Source organism: Tachysurus fulvidraco, chromosome 6 (genome assembly GCF_022655615.1).
Source record: "Tachysurus fulvidraco isolate hzauxx_2018 chromosome 6, HZAU_PFXX_2.0, whole genome shotgun sequence".
Lineage (NCBI taxonomy): Eukaryota > Metazoa > Chordata > Actinopteri > Siluriformes > Bagridae > Tachysurus > Tachysurus fulvidraco.
Window position 1 is genome coordinate 30,773,014 of NC_062523.1, and position 23,446 is coordinate 30,796,459.

General features: G+C 38.0%; 2 protein-coding genes across 3 annotated transcripts in view; both read right to left on the reverse strand.

Annotated features, from left to right (window-relative positions):
* LOC113646258 (interferon-induced protein 44-like) overlaps positions 1–23,446 on the reverse strand; it is a 51,069-nt gene that overhangs the window by 6,591 nt on the left and 21,032 nt on the right. The window contains exons 4-9 of one of the 2 annotated variants that reach the window (XM_047815095.1): positions 15,881–15,911; positions 15,522–15,714; positions 15,277–15,417; positions 14,974–15,145; positions 14,408–14,508; positions 13,717–14,292 (exon numbers count right to left, since the gene is read on the reverse strand). In XM_047815095.1, the coding sequence (XP_047671051.1) occupies positions 14,107–14,292; positions 14,408–14,508; positions 14,974–15,145; positions 15,277–15,417; positions 15,522–15,714; positions 15,881–15,911 (824 nt within the window). In that variant the 3' untranslated portion in view covers positions 13,717–14,106. Of the gene's footprint in view, positions 1–13,716; positions 14,293–14,407; positions 14,509–14,973; positions 15,146–15,276; positions 15,418–15,521; positions 15,715–15,880; positions 15,912–23,446 lie in introns of those variants that run through there. The other variant, XM_047815094.1, reaches the window with a different exon arrangement.
* LOC125138432 (interferon-induced protein 44-like) lies at positions 1,880–8,098 on the reverse strand. The gene is made up of 9 exons (XM_047815102.1): positions 7,968–8,098; positions 6,905–7,104; positions 6,203–6,469; positions 4,534–4,564; positions 4,175–4,367; positions 3,936–4,076; positions 3,633–3,804; positions 3,271–3,371; positions 1,880–3,127 (listed from the first exon to the last, which is right to left on the reverse strand). Exons 2-9 carry the CDS (start codon positions 6,927–6,929, stop codon positions 2,939–2,941), a joined length of 1,119 nt encoding a protein of 372 aa, XP_047671058.1. The 5' UTR covers positions 6,930–7,104; positions 7,968–8,098; the 3' UTR covers positions 1,880–2,938.

The window sequence follows — 23,446 nt, forward strand, 5'->3', positions numbered from 1 at the left end:
CTGTTTTATCATTGTCCTGGGTGGCACTAAGGAGAGGTTTTATATCTTTATATATTTTTATGTATATATTTATATATATAGTGGTGTGAAAAAGTGTTTTTTGTTGTACAGCTGTACTTCTGCTCCTTGTGGCTTTGCAACGTGTAAAGGGGCTTGGTGGGGAACAGGGGAGAGGTTACTAGCACTTCATCCTGATCTCTAGTCTGCATCCCTGCCCTTGTGCATGTATAGCTTCCAAGAGATATTCTACCTTTACAGGTAGGTTAGCCCACAGTCTATTGTTCCCTGCACAAATTGTGATGATCTGCAGGTTCTTCCACATGGGTGTGTTTAAGGAGAACCATTGTAGTCCTTCCACCTTGAACCCATACAATATCATCAAGTGATATTTTGTGTATGTCATCCAGATCTGAATTATCCTCCTTTTTTAAGGGTCCATACACCTGTTTCTCCCTTGCAGCTACCCATTTTCTGTCCATGGTAATGTAGTCTGCCTGTCGGGGAATTGGAATTCTCCCAGTGTGTCAGTCTCCACTCTCCAAGTTCATCCACTAGGATGTCCTTCTCTGTTTGTCCCAAGTGCATCATTTTCTCACCACAATTTTCCTGCTATTTATGGGACACAAAAGACAGAGAACATAGGGACAAACACACATAACACCATTCTCGTTTCTAGATTAAAAGTACTTCTATACAATGTTTACTATATGATCCCTAACTTGTACATGTTTCTTCTTTTAATTTGTATATGTGTGTTTTTTATCTTTTTTATTATTTCTTTTTATTATTTTCCCAAATTTTTTATTTTATTTTGTTTTATTATTTTTTTCTTAATAATTTTTATCCTTATTATTCTGGTTCATTCTTTTCTACAATTTGCAGATTCTGTCCAAACAGAGATTGCATGGCATTGGTAATCATTTTACAAACCAAAGGTATCACACAGCAGATAATTAGCATTAATATTAACAAGAATGTTGCCATCACCGTCCCCATTCGTGTTAGAGTGGCCCTCCAAGTTCCTGAGAACAACCAGTACAACCAACTTTCTTCTTTCACATCTGGTTTGTAGGTGTTCCGTACATGCTCAACGCACAGGTCTTCCAATTTTGAGAAGAGAACCCCTTCCCCTGCATGCATTCATCTCTGAGCAACATTCAGAATAACTGAGCAACATTCATCTCCGATTAGGCTACACAATCCATCATCAGGTGCTATCATTGTGTCGATGGCCAAATTATTTTGCAATGCCATTACGGATACTACAATACAGAGACTGTCCTGTAATTGTCGCTTGATTCCCTGAAAGGCTAGGATAGTAGCTTTTACAAATCGCTGCTTATTATACCATATGAAGTTAATCCATTCAGCATTTTTCTTTGAAACCATAGTAAAAACAAGATTGATCCACGGCTACTTGTCCCTGAGCTCTGTAATCGCCAGGCATGCCTACAGGAAACCGACCCCACCCCCCAATTCGAGGTACCTGTAGTTTTAGGGTGGCTGAGATCACACACAGGGGAGCTGAAACCACCCTAAAAAAGGACTAGAACCGCCCCTGGTGTAGGGGCATCTATATTCGGCCTGAACGTAATGAAACAGGCGTACTGTTTAAATGTATTTCACTGCATGCAGCACTGCACAGACAAATCAATCTATGACATCAAAGTTCCGCAAGAGCCATTCAAAAGCTTATCATTCTCACGTTACATTGATCTCATGTGTCAATCGATCTGCGCCGCGCAGGTTGTTAGTCTCTCTATTGTGATATGCCTCAATGGCAAATAATCATACAAAAAATGCTAAATTAGTACATAACTACATAAGAAAAACTTCTATATCGCGATATGCTCAATGCAAATAATCAGAATAAAAATCATGTGTTAAACATTGTTTATTGTTCAGAGAACATGAACAGGAGCTTATTTTTTATAAAAAAATAAAAATAAAAATAAAAAACCTCAGCATCAAATATTGTATTTAGATAACATTGAATTTTATAAATTATATAAATAATGACTTAAACACGAGGAAATCCAAAGTAGCATCTAGCGGTACCAAAAAGCCAGCTGTGACAGCAGAGATTGTCGCAGATGTGACTGTTCATGTAATCGGCAAAAGAAGCCTAGGCCAATGTAGGTTGGAAGCGAGTTTTCTCCTACAGTGCTGTTTTATTGAATTTGCTTGATGATTAATGGCAAAAAAAAATTTTTATATTTTCAAATTCAATCCACACATTTGTATCAATCAGAAAGTTTGTCAATCAAAGAGCTTTTAAAAATGTGTCAGTTCATTGAAATTATTGTTGTAGTTTGTTAGAAACCATTTAATTTTACTAACATTCTCTGGTGGCCATCACCGGTATTTCATTTTATTCACTGTAAGTGTATATTTACTGTAGCAGGAAATGTTTGTTGTATTGTTTAAGCTAATCATTGTGTAATGGGTTATAATGTTTCATCATTATGCAATATTTACATTTTATTGGTAAAATGGGTATGCATTGTATAGTTCAATTTACAGATTAACAATAATAATAATGATAATAACAACAATAATAATAATAATAATAATAATAATAATAATAACACATCAGAGTTTTTATAAAAAAAAATGGATCAATGTAACATTCAATATATGAAAATATATCCACATAAATCCTATTACATTATAAAAACTGAGCTAAATATAAAAGATCTGAAATGTTTGAAAAGCTCCATGTTAGCATTACACTCTTTATTCAGGCTGTGATACTGATGCACAATTCCAAATCAATTCTATAATCAAGTAAAAATTCTTTACCAAAATCTTTTACATACTTTAAAAGCAAAATGAAATGTAATCATTAATATATTTGCATTATTGGATTAATATGAATATCTGAGTAACTCATTAGACAAGCTTTAAAACCGTTTGTCAATTATCATGTGAACTTTCTTTATTCAAAGATTGGTTGTTGGTGTGAACTCTTTTTGAGCACATAGTCATTAGCAAAGTAGATAATCTTTGTTAAGGCATTGAGCATCAGGCAGTTTATATCTTCATTCATGTGGATCTGCTCATGATAGTTCAAGACAGGAAAGATACGGTTCAGAGTCACACCCAGTTCATTACTGCATTTCTGCATCTAAACACACACACACACACACACACACACACACACACACACACACACACACACACACACACACACACACAAACATAAATATACATATGATGTCAAATTTTTAGTTAGGAAACTACAGTTTTCAATATGTAAAAATTACTCACATTGTCTTTGATCTTCTTGCTTTTGTAGATGTTTTGCAGGTTCTCCTTGGTTAATGGACATGTGCAGTCTACTTTTGTCATGAAAACCACTTGAGGAATTCCTGTAGCATAATCAGGAAACACACACATAACAATTCAGTCATTTCAGTGTAAAACCTTAGAAGTGTGCTTGATTTTTGCAGTCTGATTAATGATTAATTTATTGGATTTATGTTTCTCTGTTAAAATTTCTGCCAACCAAATGAATTGTTTTTATTGTTACACAAATGGAGAGGAAAGGAATGAATTGATTAAATGTATTTAATTTTAAAAAAAAATATTTAATAAATTTAAATATATTTTAAATATCATGACTGACTCACCCATGCTGCTTGCTGCTTTCATGACACTCTTCATTTTTTGCATAACCTTTTTGTCTTGGGTTGAAATTGTGTCAGCTGGCATGACGAACACCAGGCAGTGCATCTGATCACTCAGGGTGGGGTTTTTATTGTAGTAAATGCTGCTTTCAGACAGTGGAGTTTGAGGGTTGAACTGAAGAAAAGAGGGTTCAATAAAGACTGTTTATACTTGTAGTATTTTCTAGTGACATTTGTTATTTATGTATGATGTGATTAGGGCAAACTACTGTAATATGAATTCAATAGAGTGTAAGTGTTACACACCGTGTAACCCTCTTTAATGTGACCTTTTAAAGCACTGATGATATCTTCATTGAGGATTCCAGAATCTTTTTCCGCACCCATTATATCATTGAAGGCAAAAGGAAATGATTCTTCTTCATTTGCGATTTGAAATCGTTCATACTGTAAAGTTACAGAAAACCATGTTAAAGTTTAACTAGATGCATACAAAGTGAAATGAAGTCACACACATAGGACTGTGTAATATACAGTAGACTCACACGTAGAGTATGACTCATTGTTGATCCTGAAGCAGCCAGACAGTCGATAAACTGACGGCCTTCAAAAATGGATCTGATGGTGTTTATGGTGCTGGACTTTCCTGCTCCAACTGGTCCACAGACGAGGAATCGGAGCTCTTGAACTTCATTACAAATTTGAAATGTCTTGAGAGACTTTAACATTCTCTCTTGTCTGAAGAAAATTTATTCCAGCATATTTATATTAAATAATTAAATTATTATAATATTTCATATTTAACTTTTAAATATTTGTGCAATCCACTGCTCATGTGCCATCATCTAAGATCTTTATGGATAATTGTACTTTGCATATAACCAAGACATGTTTGTAAACTTACTTCCATTCCACTGTTCTCCATTCTTTTATAACTGTAAAAACAATACAATATTAACATGCTATGAATTGATATTAGTATGTGTATAACTTCACTAACAGTATATTCCCATTCTTAGGAGGTGCATTGTAAAAAGAAATTATGCCCTCCTTTATTTATTAGTGCCTTTAATAATAACTGCATTGTCCTCACCAAGTTTGGCGTAAACCAAACAATGCATATCACCAAAAACACCTCATAACAATTATTAAACCTGGTGATGCATGGAGGATTTATCCATCTTTCCAGCCACTTAATCTGGTTGGAAATTGGGTCAATAAGCAGGACAATGATCTGCAAATCAATGTTAGAATGGCTAAAGAAGACAAAAGTGAAGGAGTTGGAATATTGATCAAGCTGTAGTTCACCCATCCTTTCCCAGTTATAGACATGACTGCTATCCCACTACCAAGTGATCATAACCTGGTATCCTTCACCATCACTCTCCCTATCCTACCTAAAACTAACTCTCACCCCCACTCTCTTACCCAACTCAACCTCCACTCTGTCTCCCCTTCTTCTGTAGCTTCCGGCAATCTTTCTTCTCTTCCTGATACTCATTTTCCTCAGTACCCTTGGACTCAGCCACAGACACTTTCCTCTCCTCTCTTTCCTCAACCACGGACTTTCTTTGCCATCTGTACACTAAACCAAAGAAAACTTCTTGTTCTGCTCCTTGGCTTTCAGATGTGTTGTGCAACAATTGAAGAGAGCTAAGCTCATCCAAGAGAAAGTGGAAGAAATCACAACTTGATGCAGATCTTGACTCTTATTGAAACAATCCTGGCCGAGTTCTCCTCAGATGTGACTTCTGCCAAGACTTCCTTTACAAAGAAAAGAAAGGCTTGAAGCTTCGACACAAGACCCTCAGAAGCTCCACGACATCATCTCTCTTTACTCAACCCCTCAGCTCTATCTGCTTCATCCTCCCTGACTGCAGAAGCCTTTGCTTCTTTCTAGCATGAGAAGATTGAGGAAATTCACTTCTGCTCCAACTGCACTTACATCTCACCGTCTTACATTACACCCTGCTGCTCCGATCCCTCCACTGGCTTCAGTTAGATTCAAAACACTGATGCTTGCTTACATAGACAAAAATGGACCAGCTCTCTCCTACCTCAAAGCCCTCATCACTCCTCACACTGCACCTTGCACCTTCAGATCTACTGCTCGACTGGTTCCACCATCTCTCAGGGTAAAAGGTAAGTTTACAACAAGACTCTGTTCTGTTATGGCACCAAGGTAGTTCACCACCTTGAATGAACTTCACCTAGGGGTCCGGACAGCTGACTCACTGGCTATTTTCAAACGACTGTTGAAGACCTAGTGAATCATGAAACACTTTAACTAGCGCTTCCTTTCCTGTTTGGTGTATGTATATAAAAAAAAACTTTAAACAGTGTTTTAGACTCCTGGTCTGTTAAGTATGTAACCTAGTAAACTAGAGTTAATGTATCTGATGATAAAGACTTAAGCACTTTTGTACATCACTCTGGATAAGGGCGTCCGCCAAATGCTGTAAAATGTATAATTTTTAAGCCTGTATAATTAAGATCACTCATTATATAGTTATTATTAGCATTACTCTAGTTAACTGATATCATTTCATGTAATAATGACTTCTGTTACTTACTGATTCTCACAAGTGCAGAGCATGAGGTGGAACCTGAACTGTTGCTCAGGGTTACAGTGTAGTTTCCTTCATCACCATGCACAGCGTTTGAAATTTCCAAGACACAATTTGTACCAATTGTTCTCACTTTGTGCTTGCCCTCAACACAACGCAATTTTTGGCCATGCTTTTTCCATGAGACTTTTACATCTTCTGTGTTTGCCTTACAGGAAAGAATAATCGTCTGTCCATGTTCAACTTGTTTCTCAGCCAGAACTGTGACAAATTCTGTTAAACAGATAAGAAAAATTTAAATAAATTCAAATATTATAAAATGTATATAGATATATGTTTGTATTTCAGGTCATGAGCATGTCGAGCAAACCGTACACTCCTCAGGATGCTTAAAGAATCTTTTAGAATTTTTCCTTTCATACATTTTCAAAATGCTTAAAATTAGATTTAAACATTCATTAATTCATCTGAACCAGCTAACGTGTGTTAGATTAGACCATCGTCATGTACAGAGCCCAAACTCACAATATCTCTGTTTAAATTACTGAATAATTATTTAATTTTAACACATTCAGAATTATAATTAACAAGTTATTCTGCAAGAATGCACCAGTTCCAGAGTCACTGTGGTAAATTTCTGTTATATTTCAGACCCTAAATTAACATTAGACCGTGTTGAATGAAATGTTTCAGTTTGTGTTTACATACCAGGTTTGGTTGGATTTGATCCCATGATTGACTCTACAGTATATTAAAGAAAAAAATTAAATATTATTAAGATATTGAGAGCATTGAGAAAGCCTTAACAGGAAGTGCCACAAACTGGTTTGGGAACAGCACCGAGCAGGACAGGCAGGTTCACGAGATGTGTGTAATCATCATCCACTCTCAGTTGCCTGAACTGTTATCTGTATAGAGTAAACAGTACCAAAGCATGACCAGGTGAATCCAGCTTCATAGCTCATAGTGAAATATTTCAAACCTCAAATATTTGTAATATTTAAACTGACTGTTCCTCAGTGGTGAAATAAACTTCTAACCTAAATCCTGAAAACAGAGTACATCAGTCTTTTACAATAGCTAAAGGTTCCGTGAAGATTTAACTAACCTCTAAACTCTAACTAAAAAAGTATTTACAGTATTTACACTAGCACTTGGACGTCTACTCTGTGCACCTTGTTCCCATAGGACTTAATTATTTTGTATTCAAACTTTTTATAACAAACAGTCAAAATGCATTTGATTTATGAAGTGTATCACATCATGAAGTGTATGGTTGTGTTTGTTTTAATAAAATCTGAATTTTATGGTATTAAATTCACATTAGAAACATTTAAAGTTGCATTAGAATCTTATTCATTTTGGCATTAGATGCTGTAGCCCTGTGGAGAATGAAACAGTGCTGCAGCAAATCAAAAGAAAGAAAAAGGAAGTAAATGTGTAGCCAAAACTAGGTTGGATCTGTAATAAAAGACACTTATGAATGAGAATATATTGATCTTGAAATAAATAGCAACAAGACAATCAACTGGTTCTTGTTTATTATGGTTGAAGATCATTAGTAGAGGTGTGTGTGTTTGTTTGTGTGTGTGTGTGTGTGTGTGTGTGTGTGTGTGTGTGTGTGTGTGTGTGTGCGCGTGTGTGTATGCGTGTGTGTGCGTGCATCTGTGTGTTTATGTGTGTACATGTGTGCATTTTGTTTGCATATGAGAGAAAGAAGTGAGTGTGTTTTCTATACTACACATGATCTTTCTAAATGAACATAACTTACCTCGTGTGAAGCTCCGAGTGAGATTTAAGGTCTGTGTGTGTTTCTCTGTCTGCTGTTCTAAATGTGCAGCTCAGCTCGTCTTCCTGTCGACTGCTGATTCTTCTTTCTCTTTTGCTGTTTGCTGCAGAGGGGAAGTGGAGGATAACTGAGAGAATGAAAGTGAAAGTTATCTGGCAGTTTTTATAGTTTGAATTATTGCATGTTTAATGATTCCTCATGTATGCTGGAACATTCTTAATTATAGCTCATGAATAATGAACAATTGAAACTTTTAAGCTATTGTAATTATGTAGAAATAAAATACAGTACATTCTGAATCTGCATGCTTATGCTTGTCTTGAATTTCCTCCACAGTAACCATCATCATAAACATTGTTCTTATATTGTTATTTTTTCTTTCCTGCTTTTTTATCATTTTCCTGGGTGCCACTGAGAGAGGATTTATATTTATATACTGTATTGGCTTCCTGATTTTTTTTTTTTTTTTTGCACATTTGTCACACTTTAATGTTTCAGATCATCAAACAAATTTAAATATTAGTCAAAGATAACACGAGTAAACACAACATGCAGTTTTTAAATGAAGGTTTTTATTTCTAAGGAAAAACAAAATACAAACACTTTTTCACACAGGGCCATGTCGGTTTGGATTTTGTTTTTCCTTAAATGTGCGGTGCACAATGTTTGAAAGCCAATGTTGACATTTGAAATCAAGAAAACAAACATGCCCCTAACATAAATGGGTGTCACCCCTCTATTGATAGCTCCACACACAGAGGTGGCAAAAGTACACACATCCTTTACTCAAGTAGAAGTACAGATATTCATTTTTTAAAAGACTCCAATAAAATTAGAAGTAGTGACTACACTCTTTTAATCAAGTTAAAGTAAAGAAGTATGGGCTCTGACATGTACTTAAGTAAAAAGTCACCCTTGCTACTACCTGTTTAGTGTCATGCTGGTAACTGGACTTCATGCACCTCAAGTACTCCATACTTGACCAGGGAAAGGCTTATCACCAGGAATTTATGGCCGAAGGGTCGAGGCACTTGACAGCATTTGTGACCCCTTGGGGCCTATTTGAATGGGTGAGGGTCCCTTTTGGTCTTTCAAATGCTCCTGCGGCTTTTCAACGGAGTATGGAAGAAATGTTAGAGTCCATCCATGATGAGTGCTGCCTACCATACTTGGATGATGTTCTCTGCTTTGCCAAGTCCTTCAAAGAACATGTTGAAAAATTGCGAGTTGTGTTCAGGGTCCTTCGGGAGCATGGAGTCAAGCTGCGGATGGAATAAGGGTGGATCCAAAAGATCTTGATGCTGTGAGGGTACTTCGTGATAAAATACCTCAAAGTGTTGGGGAAGTTCGCCGCCTTGTAGGCTTCCTAAGCTATTACAGAAGTTATATTCAAGACTTTGCTAGGTTAGCTAAACCTATTTATGGGTTGCTCCAAGCTAACACAGCAGAAAACCAATCACCAATAGGAAGGGAAAGGGGAAGGAAAGGGAGAAAGAGCTCACAGCTGCCCTCTCGACATCCGATTGTTTGGGGAGATGAAGATGAGTTTAGACAGACTCATTGACATGCTAACCAACCCACCTGTGCTTGCATATCCTGATTTTGATGCACCGTTTGTACTACACACTGATGCTTCAGAACAAGGATTAGGAGCAGTGCTGTACCAGAGGCAGGAAGGAAGAGTGCGGGTCATTGCCTATGGCTCAAGGACATTGTCGCCTGCTGAGAAAAACTACCGACTCCATTCTGGTAAGCTGGAATTTCTTGCTTTAAAGTGGGCGGTGTGTGGAAAGTTTCGTGACTACCTCTTCTACGCCCCATGTTTCACCATTTATACCGATAATAATCCTCTCACCTACGTGATGAGTTCAGCAAAGTTAAATGCAGCTGGTTATTGTTTGGTGGGGGAACTTGCAGATTTTCGTTTTGAGATCAAATACCGTCCCAGCAAGAGTAATAATGATGCCGACATGTTGTCACCTTGTCCCCTGGACATGGACCAATACATTAGTGAGTGCACAGAGGGCCTGTCACAAAGGGCCATCCAGGCAACTTGGGAGGGTAACATGATGTCCAAGAATGAAGATGTAGCCTGGGTGGCAGCCCTAAACTTAAAAGCAACTGACACAGTCACACCTCATGATCAGGTGGAACCCGCCATTAGTCCTGATGAATTGAGTAGAACACAACGTGAAGATCAGGCAATTGGGCCAGTGGTCAGATTGAAGGAAGCTGGTAAGACATTGACCCCTGATGTTCGGCGTATGGCGGCGAGTGACACGATGAAGCTGCTAAGAGAATGGCACAAGCTAGTCCTAGAAAACAACATTCTTTATAGAAGAACGACACAAAGACGTCAACTGGTACTGCCTACAAAATATCGGCAGATGGTACTTCAGCAGTTGCATAACCACATGAGTCACAGACAGAGTTGGGACAGAGAAAGTGCTACAGTTGGTGCAAGAAAGGTTTTACTGGCCTGGGATGCGGAAGAGTGTTGAGGATTATGTGACTCGCCAGTGTCCCTGTGTAACACAGAAACAACCTGTAACCCATGGGCACATGCCAATGGGAGGAATCACCTCAAACGCACCTTTGGAATTGGTGTGTGTTGATTACTTGCACCTAGAGACTAGTCGTGGGGGGTATGAATATATCCTGATGGTCATTGATCACTTCACCAGGTTTGCTCAGGCTTATCCTACCAGGAATAAATCTGGGAAGACTGCAGCTGAGAAAATATTCAATGACTTCATACCTCGTTTCGGGTTCCCTGCAAAACTACACCATGACCAGGGGTGTGAGTTTGAAAATTCCCTGTTCCACACCCTGCAGAAGCTCTCTGGGGTGGGTCGCTCCAGGACTACTCCATACCACCCTCAAGGTAATCCTGTAGAGAGACTAAACTGAACTTTGCTTCAGATGTTGCGGACGCTGACTGAAAAGGACAAACAGAACTGGAAGGAACATCTGCCAAAGGCCATTCACGCCATTCACAATTGCACCAGGCATGAGTCGACGGGATACTCTCCCTTCTACCTAATGTATGGTCGTCATCCACGGCTTCCCATTGACGTATTGTTTGGGTTAGTACAAGAAGAGGGATTCACCACCCCACGTGGGTATGCTGAGCGCTGGGCAGATCGGATGGCTGAAGCCTTTAGGATTGCAGCACAGAACAGCAAGCAGAGGAGTCTGCGCAATAAAGAATACTATGATCAGAAAGCCAGTTGTATCATTCTAAGACCTGGAGATCGTGTCTTGGTAAGGAATTTGAGTCAGAGGGGTGGCCCAGGAAAGCTGCGTTCTTATTGGGAGCCTACCATTTATGTTGTGAAGGAGCAATTAGGTGATAACCTCGTATACAAGGTACATCCTGAAAATGATGAGCGCAAGTTCAGAACATTGCACCGAAACCACCTCCTGCTTGTGAATGATTTACCAACACCAGAGAATCTGGACCCAAAGAATCAGAAAGTGCATGGAAGAAGGGGTGTTGAGACAAGTGTACAGCTGAGGAGAAAGGTGACACAAAAAGACAAAGTAGGAGGAGATGAGGAGTCAAGCTCTGATGAAGAGGAAGAATACTATTGGAGGAGAAAACATTCTGAATGTGAAGGAGAGGAACCGGGAAGTGGGCAGTCTAAGGGAGAGCTTGATTGGTCTGACTCCATAGAGAGATGATTTACAGATGGCTTGCACAAGAGAGACTTTGGAACAATTATCGAAAGAACCAGAGTGCATATCTCATGATGCTGATCTTCCAGGAGATACTTCGCTACCTGTGGAGAGCCAGGAGCCGAACAAGGCGTGGAATCAGGAGGTGAAGACCCACAAGAAGAACCCCCACAACAAGAACCTTGCAGAGGAAGTAAGAGATCACTCAGAGAGAGAAGACCTGCTCAAAGAATGACATACCCTTTTCTTGGACAACCCACATTCCAAACAGTACCAACACTAAACACACTAACGGCAAACACAGTTCAGTCACTACCCTGGGCACTCACATCTGCACATACCCCGTACCCGCTACATGTACCTGTGCTTTTCCGTTCAAATAAAGCAGACAGCTGAAGACGCACTTTTGAAATACTACAACACGTGCGTAAAAGCAAAGTAAAAAAAATCGCTCTTGGATCAAACTGATAAATAATTTTTTTCCCATCCGGGACATGTACTGCATTTAACATAATTTTTATTGTTTATTGTTTAAAATTATAGTTATAGTTTTAGGGTGGCTGAGATTACAGACAGGGGGCTGAAGCCACCCTAAAAAAGGGCTAGAACCGCCCCTGGTTGACACAATTCGCAACACATTCGCCAGGAATCCTTTTTGACGCCGATTATTTCAAACATTTCTCTCATATATGGCCATGTGTGTTCAGGAATGTCCTCGTTGTTAGTTATTTTAACATCAGTGACTCCCTCTGAATTAACATTAGCCATTCCTTTTGTAGGCATGCTGCTCATTGTTAGATCCGCTATCCTTAGTCTATGTCTGATAGCCAGTAAATAATACAGTACACCAGTCACATGGGGAAAAAGCCGCACAATGATAGGATGATAGGCTGGAAACAGCGCTCAATGAGAAGAAATAATACTAAAAGTAATGAGTCCGCTTTGAAAATGTAAGAAGTAAAAAGTACAGATATTTGTATAAAAATGTAATTTTAAATAGTGGAGTAAAGTACTGATACCAGAAAAATTTACTTAAGTACAGTAACAAAGTAATTTTACTCTCTCCACCGCATATTGACAAGGCATGCCCCTTTCTGCTCTTTAGCTTCAAGTTTGTTTTGTTATTCGGCCCTATGCTATTCTGAAGCATAGTGCACCCCACCTTTAATAATAAAAACCTTCTGGTTTATATTAAAAAATTTTAGGGCTTTAGTGCAGTGTGTCTAAGATGTTCAATCACAGTATACAAAGATCAGACCAAGCCTGATGACTAAACATGTGGAGGCAGATGTGGCTGAAAGCACTGTGAAAGCACTGTGAGAAACTCAGCAGGGCTGAATAAACATTTGTATTAACAAAATCAAAGTATTAAAGGCAATTAACAAAAATTAATAACAGGATATAGTTACACAGTAAATAATAATAATTAATCATTTGCATTGAAGGAAATGCACAGCATAGCATCAGAGACATTGGCCTTAAACTGATCTCATATCCATTCCTCCAGGACGTGACCCCCTGTTATACAACCAAAAGTTTGAATGTGTGCTGACCAGAGAAAAGCAAGACACTGTAAAGTCTGCTTCAAGAGTTAAAACTCAACTACTGTGACTTGATCTAGAGGTTGGTGAAACCTTTAATGATCCCTTAGTAATAACTAATGATACACCTCATAATATAACTAATGAAATGATACAACTCTGGGTTTGGGTTTTGTGACTTTGGGTTTTCTTGAATCTGCTTGATGGTTAATTTTGAAATGATTTTTCTGAATCAGAAAGTTTGTCAATCAAATCAATCAAAGACCTTTTTAAAATGTCTCAGTTAATTGAAATTATTGTTGCAGTTTGTTAGAAACCATTTAATTTTACTAACATTCTCTGGTGGCCATCACCGGTATTTCATTTCATTCACTGTAAGTGTATATTTACTGTAGCAGGAAATGTTTATTGCATCCTTTGTATTGTTTAAGCTAATTATTTTGTAATGGCTTATAAAGTTTCATTATGTAATATTTACATTTTATTGGTAAAAATGTGATCAAACACATGGGTATGAATTGTATAGTTTTATTCACACATCAATAATAACACATCTGAATTTGTAAAATAAAAAAGCGGATCAATGTAACATTCAATATATGAAAATATATCCACATAAATCCTATTACATTACAGGAACTGAGCTAAATATAAAAGATCTAAAATGTCTGAAAAGCTCCATGTTAGCATTACACTCTTTATTCAGGCTGTGATACTGATGCACAATTCCAAATCAATTCTATAATCAAGTAAAAATCCTTTACCAAAGTGTTTTACATACGAAAAAAGCAAAATGTAATCATTAAAATATTTGCATTAATTATTGGATTAATATGAATATCTGAGTAACTCATTAGACAAGCTTTACAATTGTTCGTCACTTATCATGTGAACTTTCTTTATTAACAGGTTGATTGTTGTTGTGAACTCTTTTTGAGCACATAGTCTTTAGCAAAGTAGATAATCAGTGTTAAGGCATCGAGCATCAGGCAGTTTATATCTTCATTCATGTCGATCTGCTCATGATAGTTTAAGATAGGAAAGATATGGTTCAAAGGCACACCCAGTTCATTACTGCATTTCTCCATCTGGACACACACACACACACACACACACACACACACACACATATACATATGATGTCAAAATTTGTAGTTAGAAAACTCTACAGTTTTCTACAGTTTGTCAAGAAAAATGACTCACATTGTCTTTGATCTTCTTGCTTTTGTAGACGTTTTGCAGGTTCTCCTTGGGTATTGGACATGCGAGGTCTACTCTTGTCATGAAAACCACTTGAGGTATTCCTGTAGCATCATCAGGAAACACACACATAACAATTTAGTCATTTCAGTGTAAAACCTTAGAAGTGTGCTGGATTTTTGCAGTCTGATTAATGATTAATTTATTGGATTTATGTTTCTGTGCTTAAATGTCTGACAACCAAAATAATTTATTCCAGTTCCAAATATTTCTATGTATTCTAAACTGCAAACAATCTTAATTCATGTGTTTTGTACATGTAATATGATCCAGTTATGCTATTATGGAGAGCGAGGTTTTGGTCTTAATGTAGAAATGAGAATCATGTGAGTCAGAGCTTCAGAGCAGTCAAGATTTTAATACTGCTGTTTTATTTGTTTATTTTTGTTTGTTACACAAATGGAGAGGAAAGGAATTATTTGATTAAATTAAATGTAATTAACTCAGATATATAAAATATATTTAATTAATGATTTAAATTTATATTACTGAGTTCATGACTGACTCACCCATGTTGCTTGCTGCTTTTACAACACTCTTCATTTTTTGCAAAAACTTTTGGTCTTGGGTTGAAATTGTGTCAGCTGGCATGACGAACACCAGGCAGTGCATCTGATCACTCAGGGTGGGGTTTTTATTGTAGTAAAGGCTGCTTTCAGACAGTGGAAATTGAGAGTTGAACTGAAGAAAAGAGGGTTCAATAAAGACTGTTTATACTTGTAGTATTTTCTAGTGACATTTGTTATTTATGTTTGATGTGATTAGGGCAAACTACTATAATATGAATTCAATAGAGTGTAAGTGTTACACACCGGGTAACCCTCTTTAATGTGACCTTTTAAAGCACTGATGATATCTTCATTGAGGACTCCAGAGTATGTTTCCGAACCCATTATATCATTGAAGACAAAAGGAAATGATCTTTCTTCATTTGCGATTTGAAATCGTGCATACTGTAATGTTACAGAAAACCATGTTAAAGTTTAACTAGATAACTGTCTCATTCATACAAAGTGAAATGAAGTCACTCACATAGGACTGCGTAATATAGACTCACGCATAGAGTATGACTCGTTGTTGTTACTGCAGCAGCCAGACAGTCGATAAACTGGCGGCCTTCAAAAATGGATCTGATGGTGTTTATGGTGCTGGACTTTCCTGCTCCAACCGGTCCACAGGTAAGGAATTGGAGCTCTTTCACTTCATTACAAATTTGAAATGTCTTGAGAGACTTTAACATTCTCTCTTGTCTGAAGAAAAAAGGTAATTCCAACATATTTATACTTAATAATTAAATTATTATAATATTTCATATTTAACTTTTATATATTTGTGTGCACTGTGCATGTGCCATCGTCTAAGATATTTATGGATAATGGTACTTTGCATATAACTAAGACATGTTTGTGAACTTACTTCCATTCCACTTTCCTCCATTCTTTTATAACTGTAAAAACAATACAATATTAATGTAATGTGTCTGTCTGTGTTTTGCTTTGTTTCTGTCTGCTGTCATTCCCTGCTGTTAATTGTTGGCCCCGCCCACTCATCTGTTACCATGGACATTAATTGCACTCAATCTCTTCCCCAGGTGTTTTATCTTAGTCTTTCATTGTCTCCGCCTTGTGATTGGTTCTTGTTCACTATATCTACTCTGTTTGTTCACTTCCCTGGTGTTAGTTGTTGTTGGTGTTGGTATGTTGTGTGTTAATGTCTCTGTTCCTGGTCCCTGTTTTGCTCAGTGTTCTGCCCTATTTTGCCTGCTTATCTGTGTGCTTGTTTTGGATCAATAAAAGTGGAACTGCATTTGGATCCTCACTCGCCTGTGTCCAATCATGACAATTAACATGCTATGAATTAATATTAATATTAGTATGTATATAACTATACTAACAGTACATGACCACTCTTAAGAGGTGCATTGTAAAAAGAAATTACGCCCCCCTTTATTTATTAGCGCAGAATTTTTTTAAACCTGTACGAGTTTCACCACCCATTAGTCATTGCTATGTATTTATCTGATTAGGAAAAGTTATTATTAGCATTACTCTAGTTAACTGATATCATTTCATGTAATATTTACTTCTGTTACTTACTGATTCTCACAAGTGCAGAGCATGAGGTGGAACCTGAACTGTTGCTCAGGGTTACAGTGTAGTTTCCTTCATCACCGTCACCAGCGTTTGAAATTTCCAAGACACAATTTGTACCAATTGTTCTCACTTTGTGCTTGCCCTCAACACAACACAATTTTTGGCCTTGCTTTTTCCATGAGACTGTTACATATGCTGTGTTTGCCTTACAGGAAAGAATAATCATCTGTCCAAGTTCAACTTGTTTCTCAGCCAGAACTGTGACAAATTCTGTTAAACAGATAAGAAAAATGTGATTAAATTAAAATATTATAAAATGTATATAGATATATGTTTGTATTTCAGGTCATGAGCATGTCGAGCAAACCGTACACTCCTCAGGATGCTTAAAGTATTCTTTTAGAATTTTTCCTTTCATATATTTTCAAAATGCTTAATATTAGATTTAAACATTCATTAGTTCATCTGAACCAGCTACCGTGTGTTAGATTAGGCCATTCTCATGTACAGACCCAAACTCCCAATATCTCTGTTTAAATTACTGAATAATTATTTAATTATAACACATTCAGAATTATAATTAACAAGTTATTCTGCAAGAATGCACCAATTCCAGAGTCACTGTGGTGTATTTCTGATATATTTCAAACCCTAAATTAACATTAGACCGTGTTGAATTAAATGTTTCAGTTTGTGTTTACATACCAGGTTTGGGTAGCATTGATCCCATGATTGGCTCTATATTGAAGAAAAAAAATAAATATTATTAAGATATTGAGAGCATTGAGAGAGTCTTAACAGAAAGCACCACAAACTGGTTTGGGAACAGCACTGAGCAGAACAGGGAGGTTCATGAGATGTGTGCAATCATCATCCACTCTCAGTTTCCTGAACTGTTATCTGTCTAGAGTAAACAGTACCAGAGCATGACCAGGTGAATCCAGCTTCATAGATCATAGTGAAATATTTTAAACCTGAAATATTTTTAATATTTAAACTGACTGTTCCTCAGTGGTGAAATAAACTTCTAACCTTAATCCAGACAGCAGAGTACATCAGTCTTTAAAAATGGCTTAAGGTTCCATGAAGATTTTAACTAACCTCTAAACTCTAACTAAAAAAAAAACCTTTACAGTATTTACACTAGCACTTAGACGTCTACGCTGTGCACCTTGTTCCCATAGGACTTAATTATTTTGTATTAAAACTTTTTATAACAAACAGTCAAAATGCATTTGATTTATGCATCATGAAGTGTATGTGTTTTATTGTTTTATTAGGATCCCATTAGCGGCCCATTTAATGGCAGCTAATCTTCCTGGGGTGCTCTTCTAAAATTATTCACAACATAAAATCACACAAAACAATAAGCAACACAAATTACAATAAAAAAACTTCAAACATTACACTTACATTCAGAGAACATACCATTTAAAGGAACATGACAATTTACAGCTGGCACTAGATCATTTGCAGCAATTCCTGGGTTACTGTCCTCTTAAATTTATATTTGTTCTGAATTCTGCGTGATGAGATAGAAAGTCTATTCCAAATAGATATTGCTCTGTAAAGTGATGTGCGTTTCAAAAAAATTTGTCCTGGGAAGCAGAAGTTTTATATCACCACCTAGTGCCTGCCTGGTGGCGTATAGGTGTCCACTTCCAACAAAAACAAACTTTTCAGAGAGAAACTGTGGCTGTTTCATAAATACTGCATTCCACAACATTAAAATTAATCGTAATTTAATTTTGTCGTCAACTGTGAGCCAAGACAGACGTTTATGCATCAGGGCCACGTTAGTCTTTAAAGAGCACTGGAGGACAGTCCTTGCCGCCCTATTTTGTGCCACTTATGAAGATGTTTTAGTGATGAGGACGACCATATAATTGGACAGTTTTCTAAATGGCACAAAACAAGAGACTGGACCAACTGTCTAGCAATGGACATAGGAATGAATATATGACATACATTTTTTAGACTTTGCTATACCCTTCCCCATTTTAGCTATCATTCCATCAATATGAGCTGAAAAAGACAAGTAAGAATCCAAGGTGACGCCCAGTAACCTGGCTTGTGTCACTTGTCTTAGCTGCAACCCATTGACTGACAAGTTCAGAGACGGCTGGGTAGTTAATTTTAATCTTTTCCAGAAAAGCATAGATGTTGATTTGTCTACATTTAAAACTAATTTGTTTTCTTTTACCCACTTGCTTATATTCTGCAAATCATGATTTAATAGATTTGAAACATCATGAGGATTTTTTGCAGAACAGTACAGTGTGGAATCATTCGCATACATAACAACAGTTGAATGTTTCACAATAAAAGGTAAATCATTTGTAAAGATCAAGTATAGCAAAGGCCCAGGGCAGCTACCCTGGGGCACACCGCAATGTATTGTCTTAGTAGATGAATATTGACCATTAAAGAACACCCGCTGATTCCTATTGAATATGTAACTCGCCATCCATGACAGAGACGAAGGTGTAAAACCATAACATTCTAATTTTTGAAGCAGTATTTTGTGATCTATCAGGTCAAACGCTGCACTAAAGTCCAACATCACTGCTCCTACTAATCTGTTTGCATCAATTTCTTCTAACCAGTTGTCGGTCATATGAGTTAAAGCAGTACATGTGGAGTGACCCTCCCGATATGCATGCTGGTACTTAGTGATCAAACTATTGGAAAAAAAATATTTATAAACTTGTTAAAAGCAATCTTTTCCATGACTTTTCTGAGTAAAGGTAATAGACTGATAGGTCGGCTATTCTGTCCTGTAAATGTGGCTCTTTTATTTTTAGGCAGTGGTATAATTTTAGCCTCCTTCCATTTCTCAGGAACTATGCCCTGCAACAAACTTAAATTGACCAAATGAGCAATGGGAATGGACAGAGCTTCAGCTGCCACCCTGATAAGCCTGGAGTCCAAATGGTCCGTGCCTGATGCCTCTCCATCAGGAAGAGCTGCAAGAATTTTTCCAACAGAACCTCTGTCAACTTGACTGAATGAGAAAGTGACAGAATGGTTCTTCTCACTCATTATCTTACTTAATATTGCATCATAAGATGTTGATGTATTTGGACTCATACCAGATCTAAATTTCTCTACTTTACTAATAAAATAATTGTTAAAATAATTAGCAATTCCCTCTGGATCTGTGATGAACACTCCATCATTTTTAACGTATGAAGCAGCTGAGTACTTACTCCTGCCCATTATTTGATTCAGAGTGTTCCATAGTTTTTTACCATTATTTTTTGCTTCATTAATCTTTTCTTGAAAGTCTCTAAGAGTTCTATGTTGTTTTTGATCAGCTAGTTCGCAAGGAATGTTAGCTTTTATTTTAGCGTTATCTCTAGACAGCATTAATTTTTTAAGATTTTTGTCCAACCAAGGGGCACTTTTATGTCTCACAGCTCGTTTTCTGAGAGGAGCATGCTTGTCAACTATTTTCTTTAGTATGTCCATAAACTTATTAAGGGCTGAGTCAGGGTCACAATCTTCATACACTTCTGACCAGTCCACACCTTGAATTTCACCCACATACTGCTCTTGGTTGAAATATCTGTAAGTTCTTTTATGAATTATTTTACAGCCTCCTTTAGGCAATTTAGTTTTCCTTGTGACTCTTATGATATTAGGGTAACTACAACCAGTGGGCACAGAGACTGCTTTGGAGCATTGTTCAAAAGCATTTGTAAATATATGATCTATACATGTTGCAGATGAAACCAATGTACTTGTAGCAACCCTAGTGGGTTGAGTTATGATTTGTTTTAGGCCACATATTGCAGCTGTGGATTTAAGTTTCTTATACATTGGACAGTTTAGTGACAGCCAGTCAATGTTAAAATCACCTAAAATAAATATCTCTCTGTTTTGATCACAAACAGCATCAAACATTTCACATATGTTATCCAAATATTGAGTATTGGCACTGGGAGGTCTGTATACACACCCTACTAAAATAGGCTTTATGTGTGGTATATGAACTTGTACCCATAATGCTTCAATATTCTGCCATATGAAGTCATTTCGAACATTAACTGGTTATCCTTAACATAGAATGCAACACCACCACCATGTCTATTTCTGTCCCTCCTAAATAATCTGTAACCATCTATCTTCACATCAGCGTCCGTGAAGCTAAAATCTAAATTTGTTTCAGACAAAGCTAGGATTTCAATACTACTGGTCTGCAAAATCTGATATATATCATTAGTTTTGTATCTCAAACTGCAGATATTCAAGTGCGCTATTGTAATACCCTTAATTGGAAAAGCTAAATGACACAAGTCAATAGCCATGATCTAAATTACAAATAAAAACACACAAATATACAAGTAAGCAAAACAAAATAAATTAATGTTTACATACTTCTAACTAGGCTCCTCCACTCTTGGATTTTATGACCAGTTTATCATATTTCAGAGTGGCTATTTCTCCTCTTTCCCGGGCAGATCGCAACTTGGGTAGCAGTTCTTTTCTTTTCTTCATTACAGCCTCAGAGAAGTCCTCATTTATATAAATACATGTGCCTTTTAATTTCTTTGCAGAGGATAAAATGGTCTGTTTGTCCTTGAATCGCAGGAGTTTGACGATTATCTGTCTGCGTCTTCCACCCTCCTGATACAGGCCAATCCTGTGGGCCCGTTCAATTTCAATATTGTTGTTATTTAGACCCATTTCGCTGACCAACATATCCTTGATTTTCTTCTCGGATACATCCCAGCTCTCTCCTCTTTCCTCAGGAATGCCATCCACTATAAAATTGTTTCTTCGTGACTGGTTCTCAATAAAATCCAGCTTTGTAACCATCTTGTCCAACTCCTCCTTTGATTTAAGTATTTCCGTTTAAAGCTTCAACTTATTCATTTCCTCTTGTGCTTTAGCCATTTTGTCAACTTTGTCTTGAGTAAATTCCAGGCTGATTTTAATTCCTTGAACATCCTTAAATACCTCATCTAAGCGTTTGTTGGTGCCATCAATTATGAGCTGCACAAAAGATTTAAAGTTGTCCGGTTGTTGTTGTAACATGTCTTTATAAAAATCTTTTTGCTGCTTAAGCGTCTGAGTGAAGAGGCTCATGGTCACCAGTGACTCATCCTCTGGTAGTATGGCCTTTGATTGTTTGGGAGGGATGTTGTTTCTTACCCTGTACGTCCACCTGAGCCCTGGGTGTGAAACCAAGAAACACTACAACAAACTATGTTTGTTTGTGTGTTAAATTTTTGAACATGTGAGCGATGGTGCACTTCGACGTGAACTGAAACAGTTGGTCCGTCGCCAACCCATTGCTACGTTGTTGGATGTTCGCAGCGAGGCTATTCGCTGGGAACATGAGGGAATGTCTGGGGGGGGCACGTGGTCGAAGCCAATCAGTCCCTTCCACTCATGGTATTCAGTATGGGGTACAGGGACATCAGCGCACAGGGGGAAGTTGTATCTCGGCACATTCCGAATTGGGCGAGTTGCGAGAGATGCTGAAAAAGCAACAACAACAGTTGAATCAACTTACTCAAAGTGTGACTCAAATTCAAAATCATCCGTGTTCGCAAGTACCTCAACCTAATCAGGTCATTTGTAGAAGGTGTCAGCAGCCTGGTCACTTTGCTAGGGATTGTAATTGGGAACGGAGACCTTCTCGCTTCCTACCAGTACGCACAGACTCTGCGGTAATGAGAGGTGAGCAGTCACAGTCCAGGCAACCGTCGGAAAACTAGTTCCCGCTGAGCTGCAGGGCCACAGCTTGGTCGGGGGAAAGACAGACTCGGGTGTTCTAAATGATGCAAATTTTATGTCTCGTTTTATGTCAACGTGTCCACAACTCGACGTGTGTATGGGTGGGGTTATGGTACCTTGCCTGGTGGACACTGGTTCCATGGTGTTCACCATTACAGAGACGTGTTTCTCGACAAATTTTGGGTCGTGGGGTCAAGAACAGCTTAGGTCGTGCCAATGGTTGCAGCTCCGGGCTGCAAATGGCCTCTCAATTCCTTATATCGGTTATTTGGAGTTGGATGTACAGCTTTGTGGGCGTGTGGTCTTAGGGTGCGGAGTGCTGGTGTTCAGAGATCCTCCAGATGGTTTGTGTGCTCAGGTTCCTGGTGTTCTGGGAATGAACGTACTGAGCCGCTGCTACCGGGAGCTTTTTGGCCAGCATGGCACAAATCTCTTTGAATTACCTGTTGTGTCCCGGGCCCCTATTTCTGTTTTTCAGGCCTTACAGCATTGCCATCACATCGACGTCCAGCCAGTTTCAGATCAGGGGGGTCGAGTTAAAGTGCGTGGACGCAGGGCGTGTCGCATCCCAGGCACCATGAAACTGGTTACCGTAACGTGTTCTGCACAGTATTCAAGTGGCACCATATTGTTTGAGCCTCGCTTTTGTGCCTGTGGTTAATGTGGATACAATGGATGTAGTGATGTATGCTCGTACGGTCGTAGGCACTGTTAACCATGTGTATGTGATTAGTTTACCCCCTGAGGTCACTGAAGTTCAGGAGGTTTCAACTAGGGTGAGTACACAAGTGGTGCAGGCTTCCCTTTCTGTACACGAGCAGATCAGGGCAATTGACATGTCTGTGTTGTCAGTGGAAGAGCAAGGCAACGTGAGGGCACTACTAGAGCAGTATTCGTCTGTGTTTTCCATACATGATTGGGATTTGGGATGCACTAATCCCATTTCCCATGACATCCCTTTACTAGATGAGGTCCCTGTGCGCCAGCAGTATAGGTGTATTCCTCCTTCCGAGTACGAGGTAGTGAAGGCTCACATCAACCAACTTCTTGAGGCCCAGGTAATTAGAGAGAGCTGCAGCCCTTATGCTTCACCTATTGTTTTGGTCAAGAAGAAGGACGGTAGTCTACGCATGTGTGTGGACTA

Coding starts and splice junctions, on each gene's coding strand:
- LOC125138432 (XM_047815102.1), bottom strand. CDS start 6,929: ATGGGATCAAATCCAACCAAACCTG. Junction 4,077..4,174: donor CAATGAGTCATACTCTACGT/GTGAGTCTACTG, acceptor GTAACTTTACAG/TATGAACGATTTCAAATCGC. Junction 3,805..3,935: donor ACATTAAAGAGGGTTACACG/GTGTGTAACACT, acceptor TCTTTTCTTCAG/TTCAACCCTCAAACTCCACT.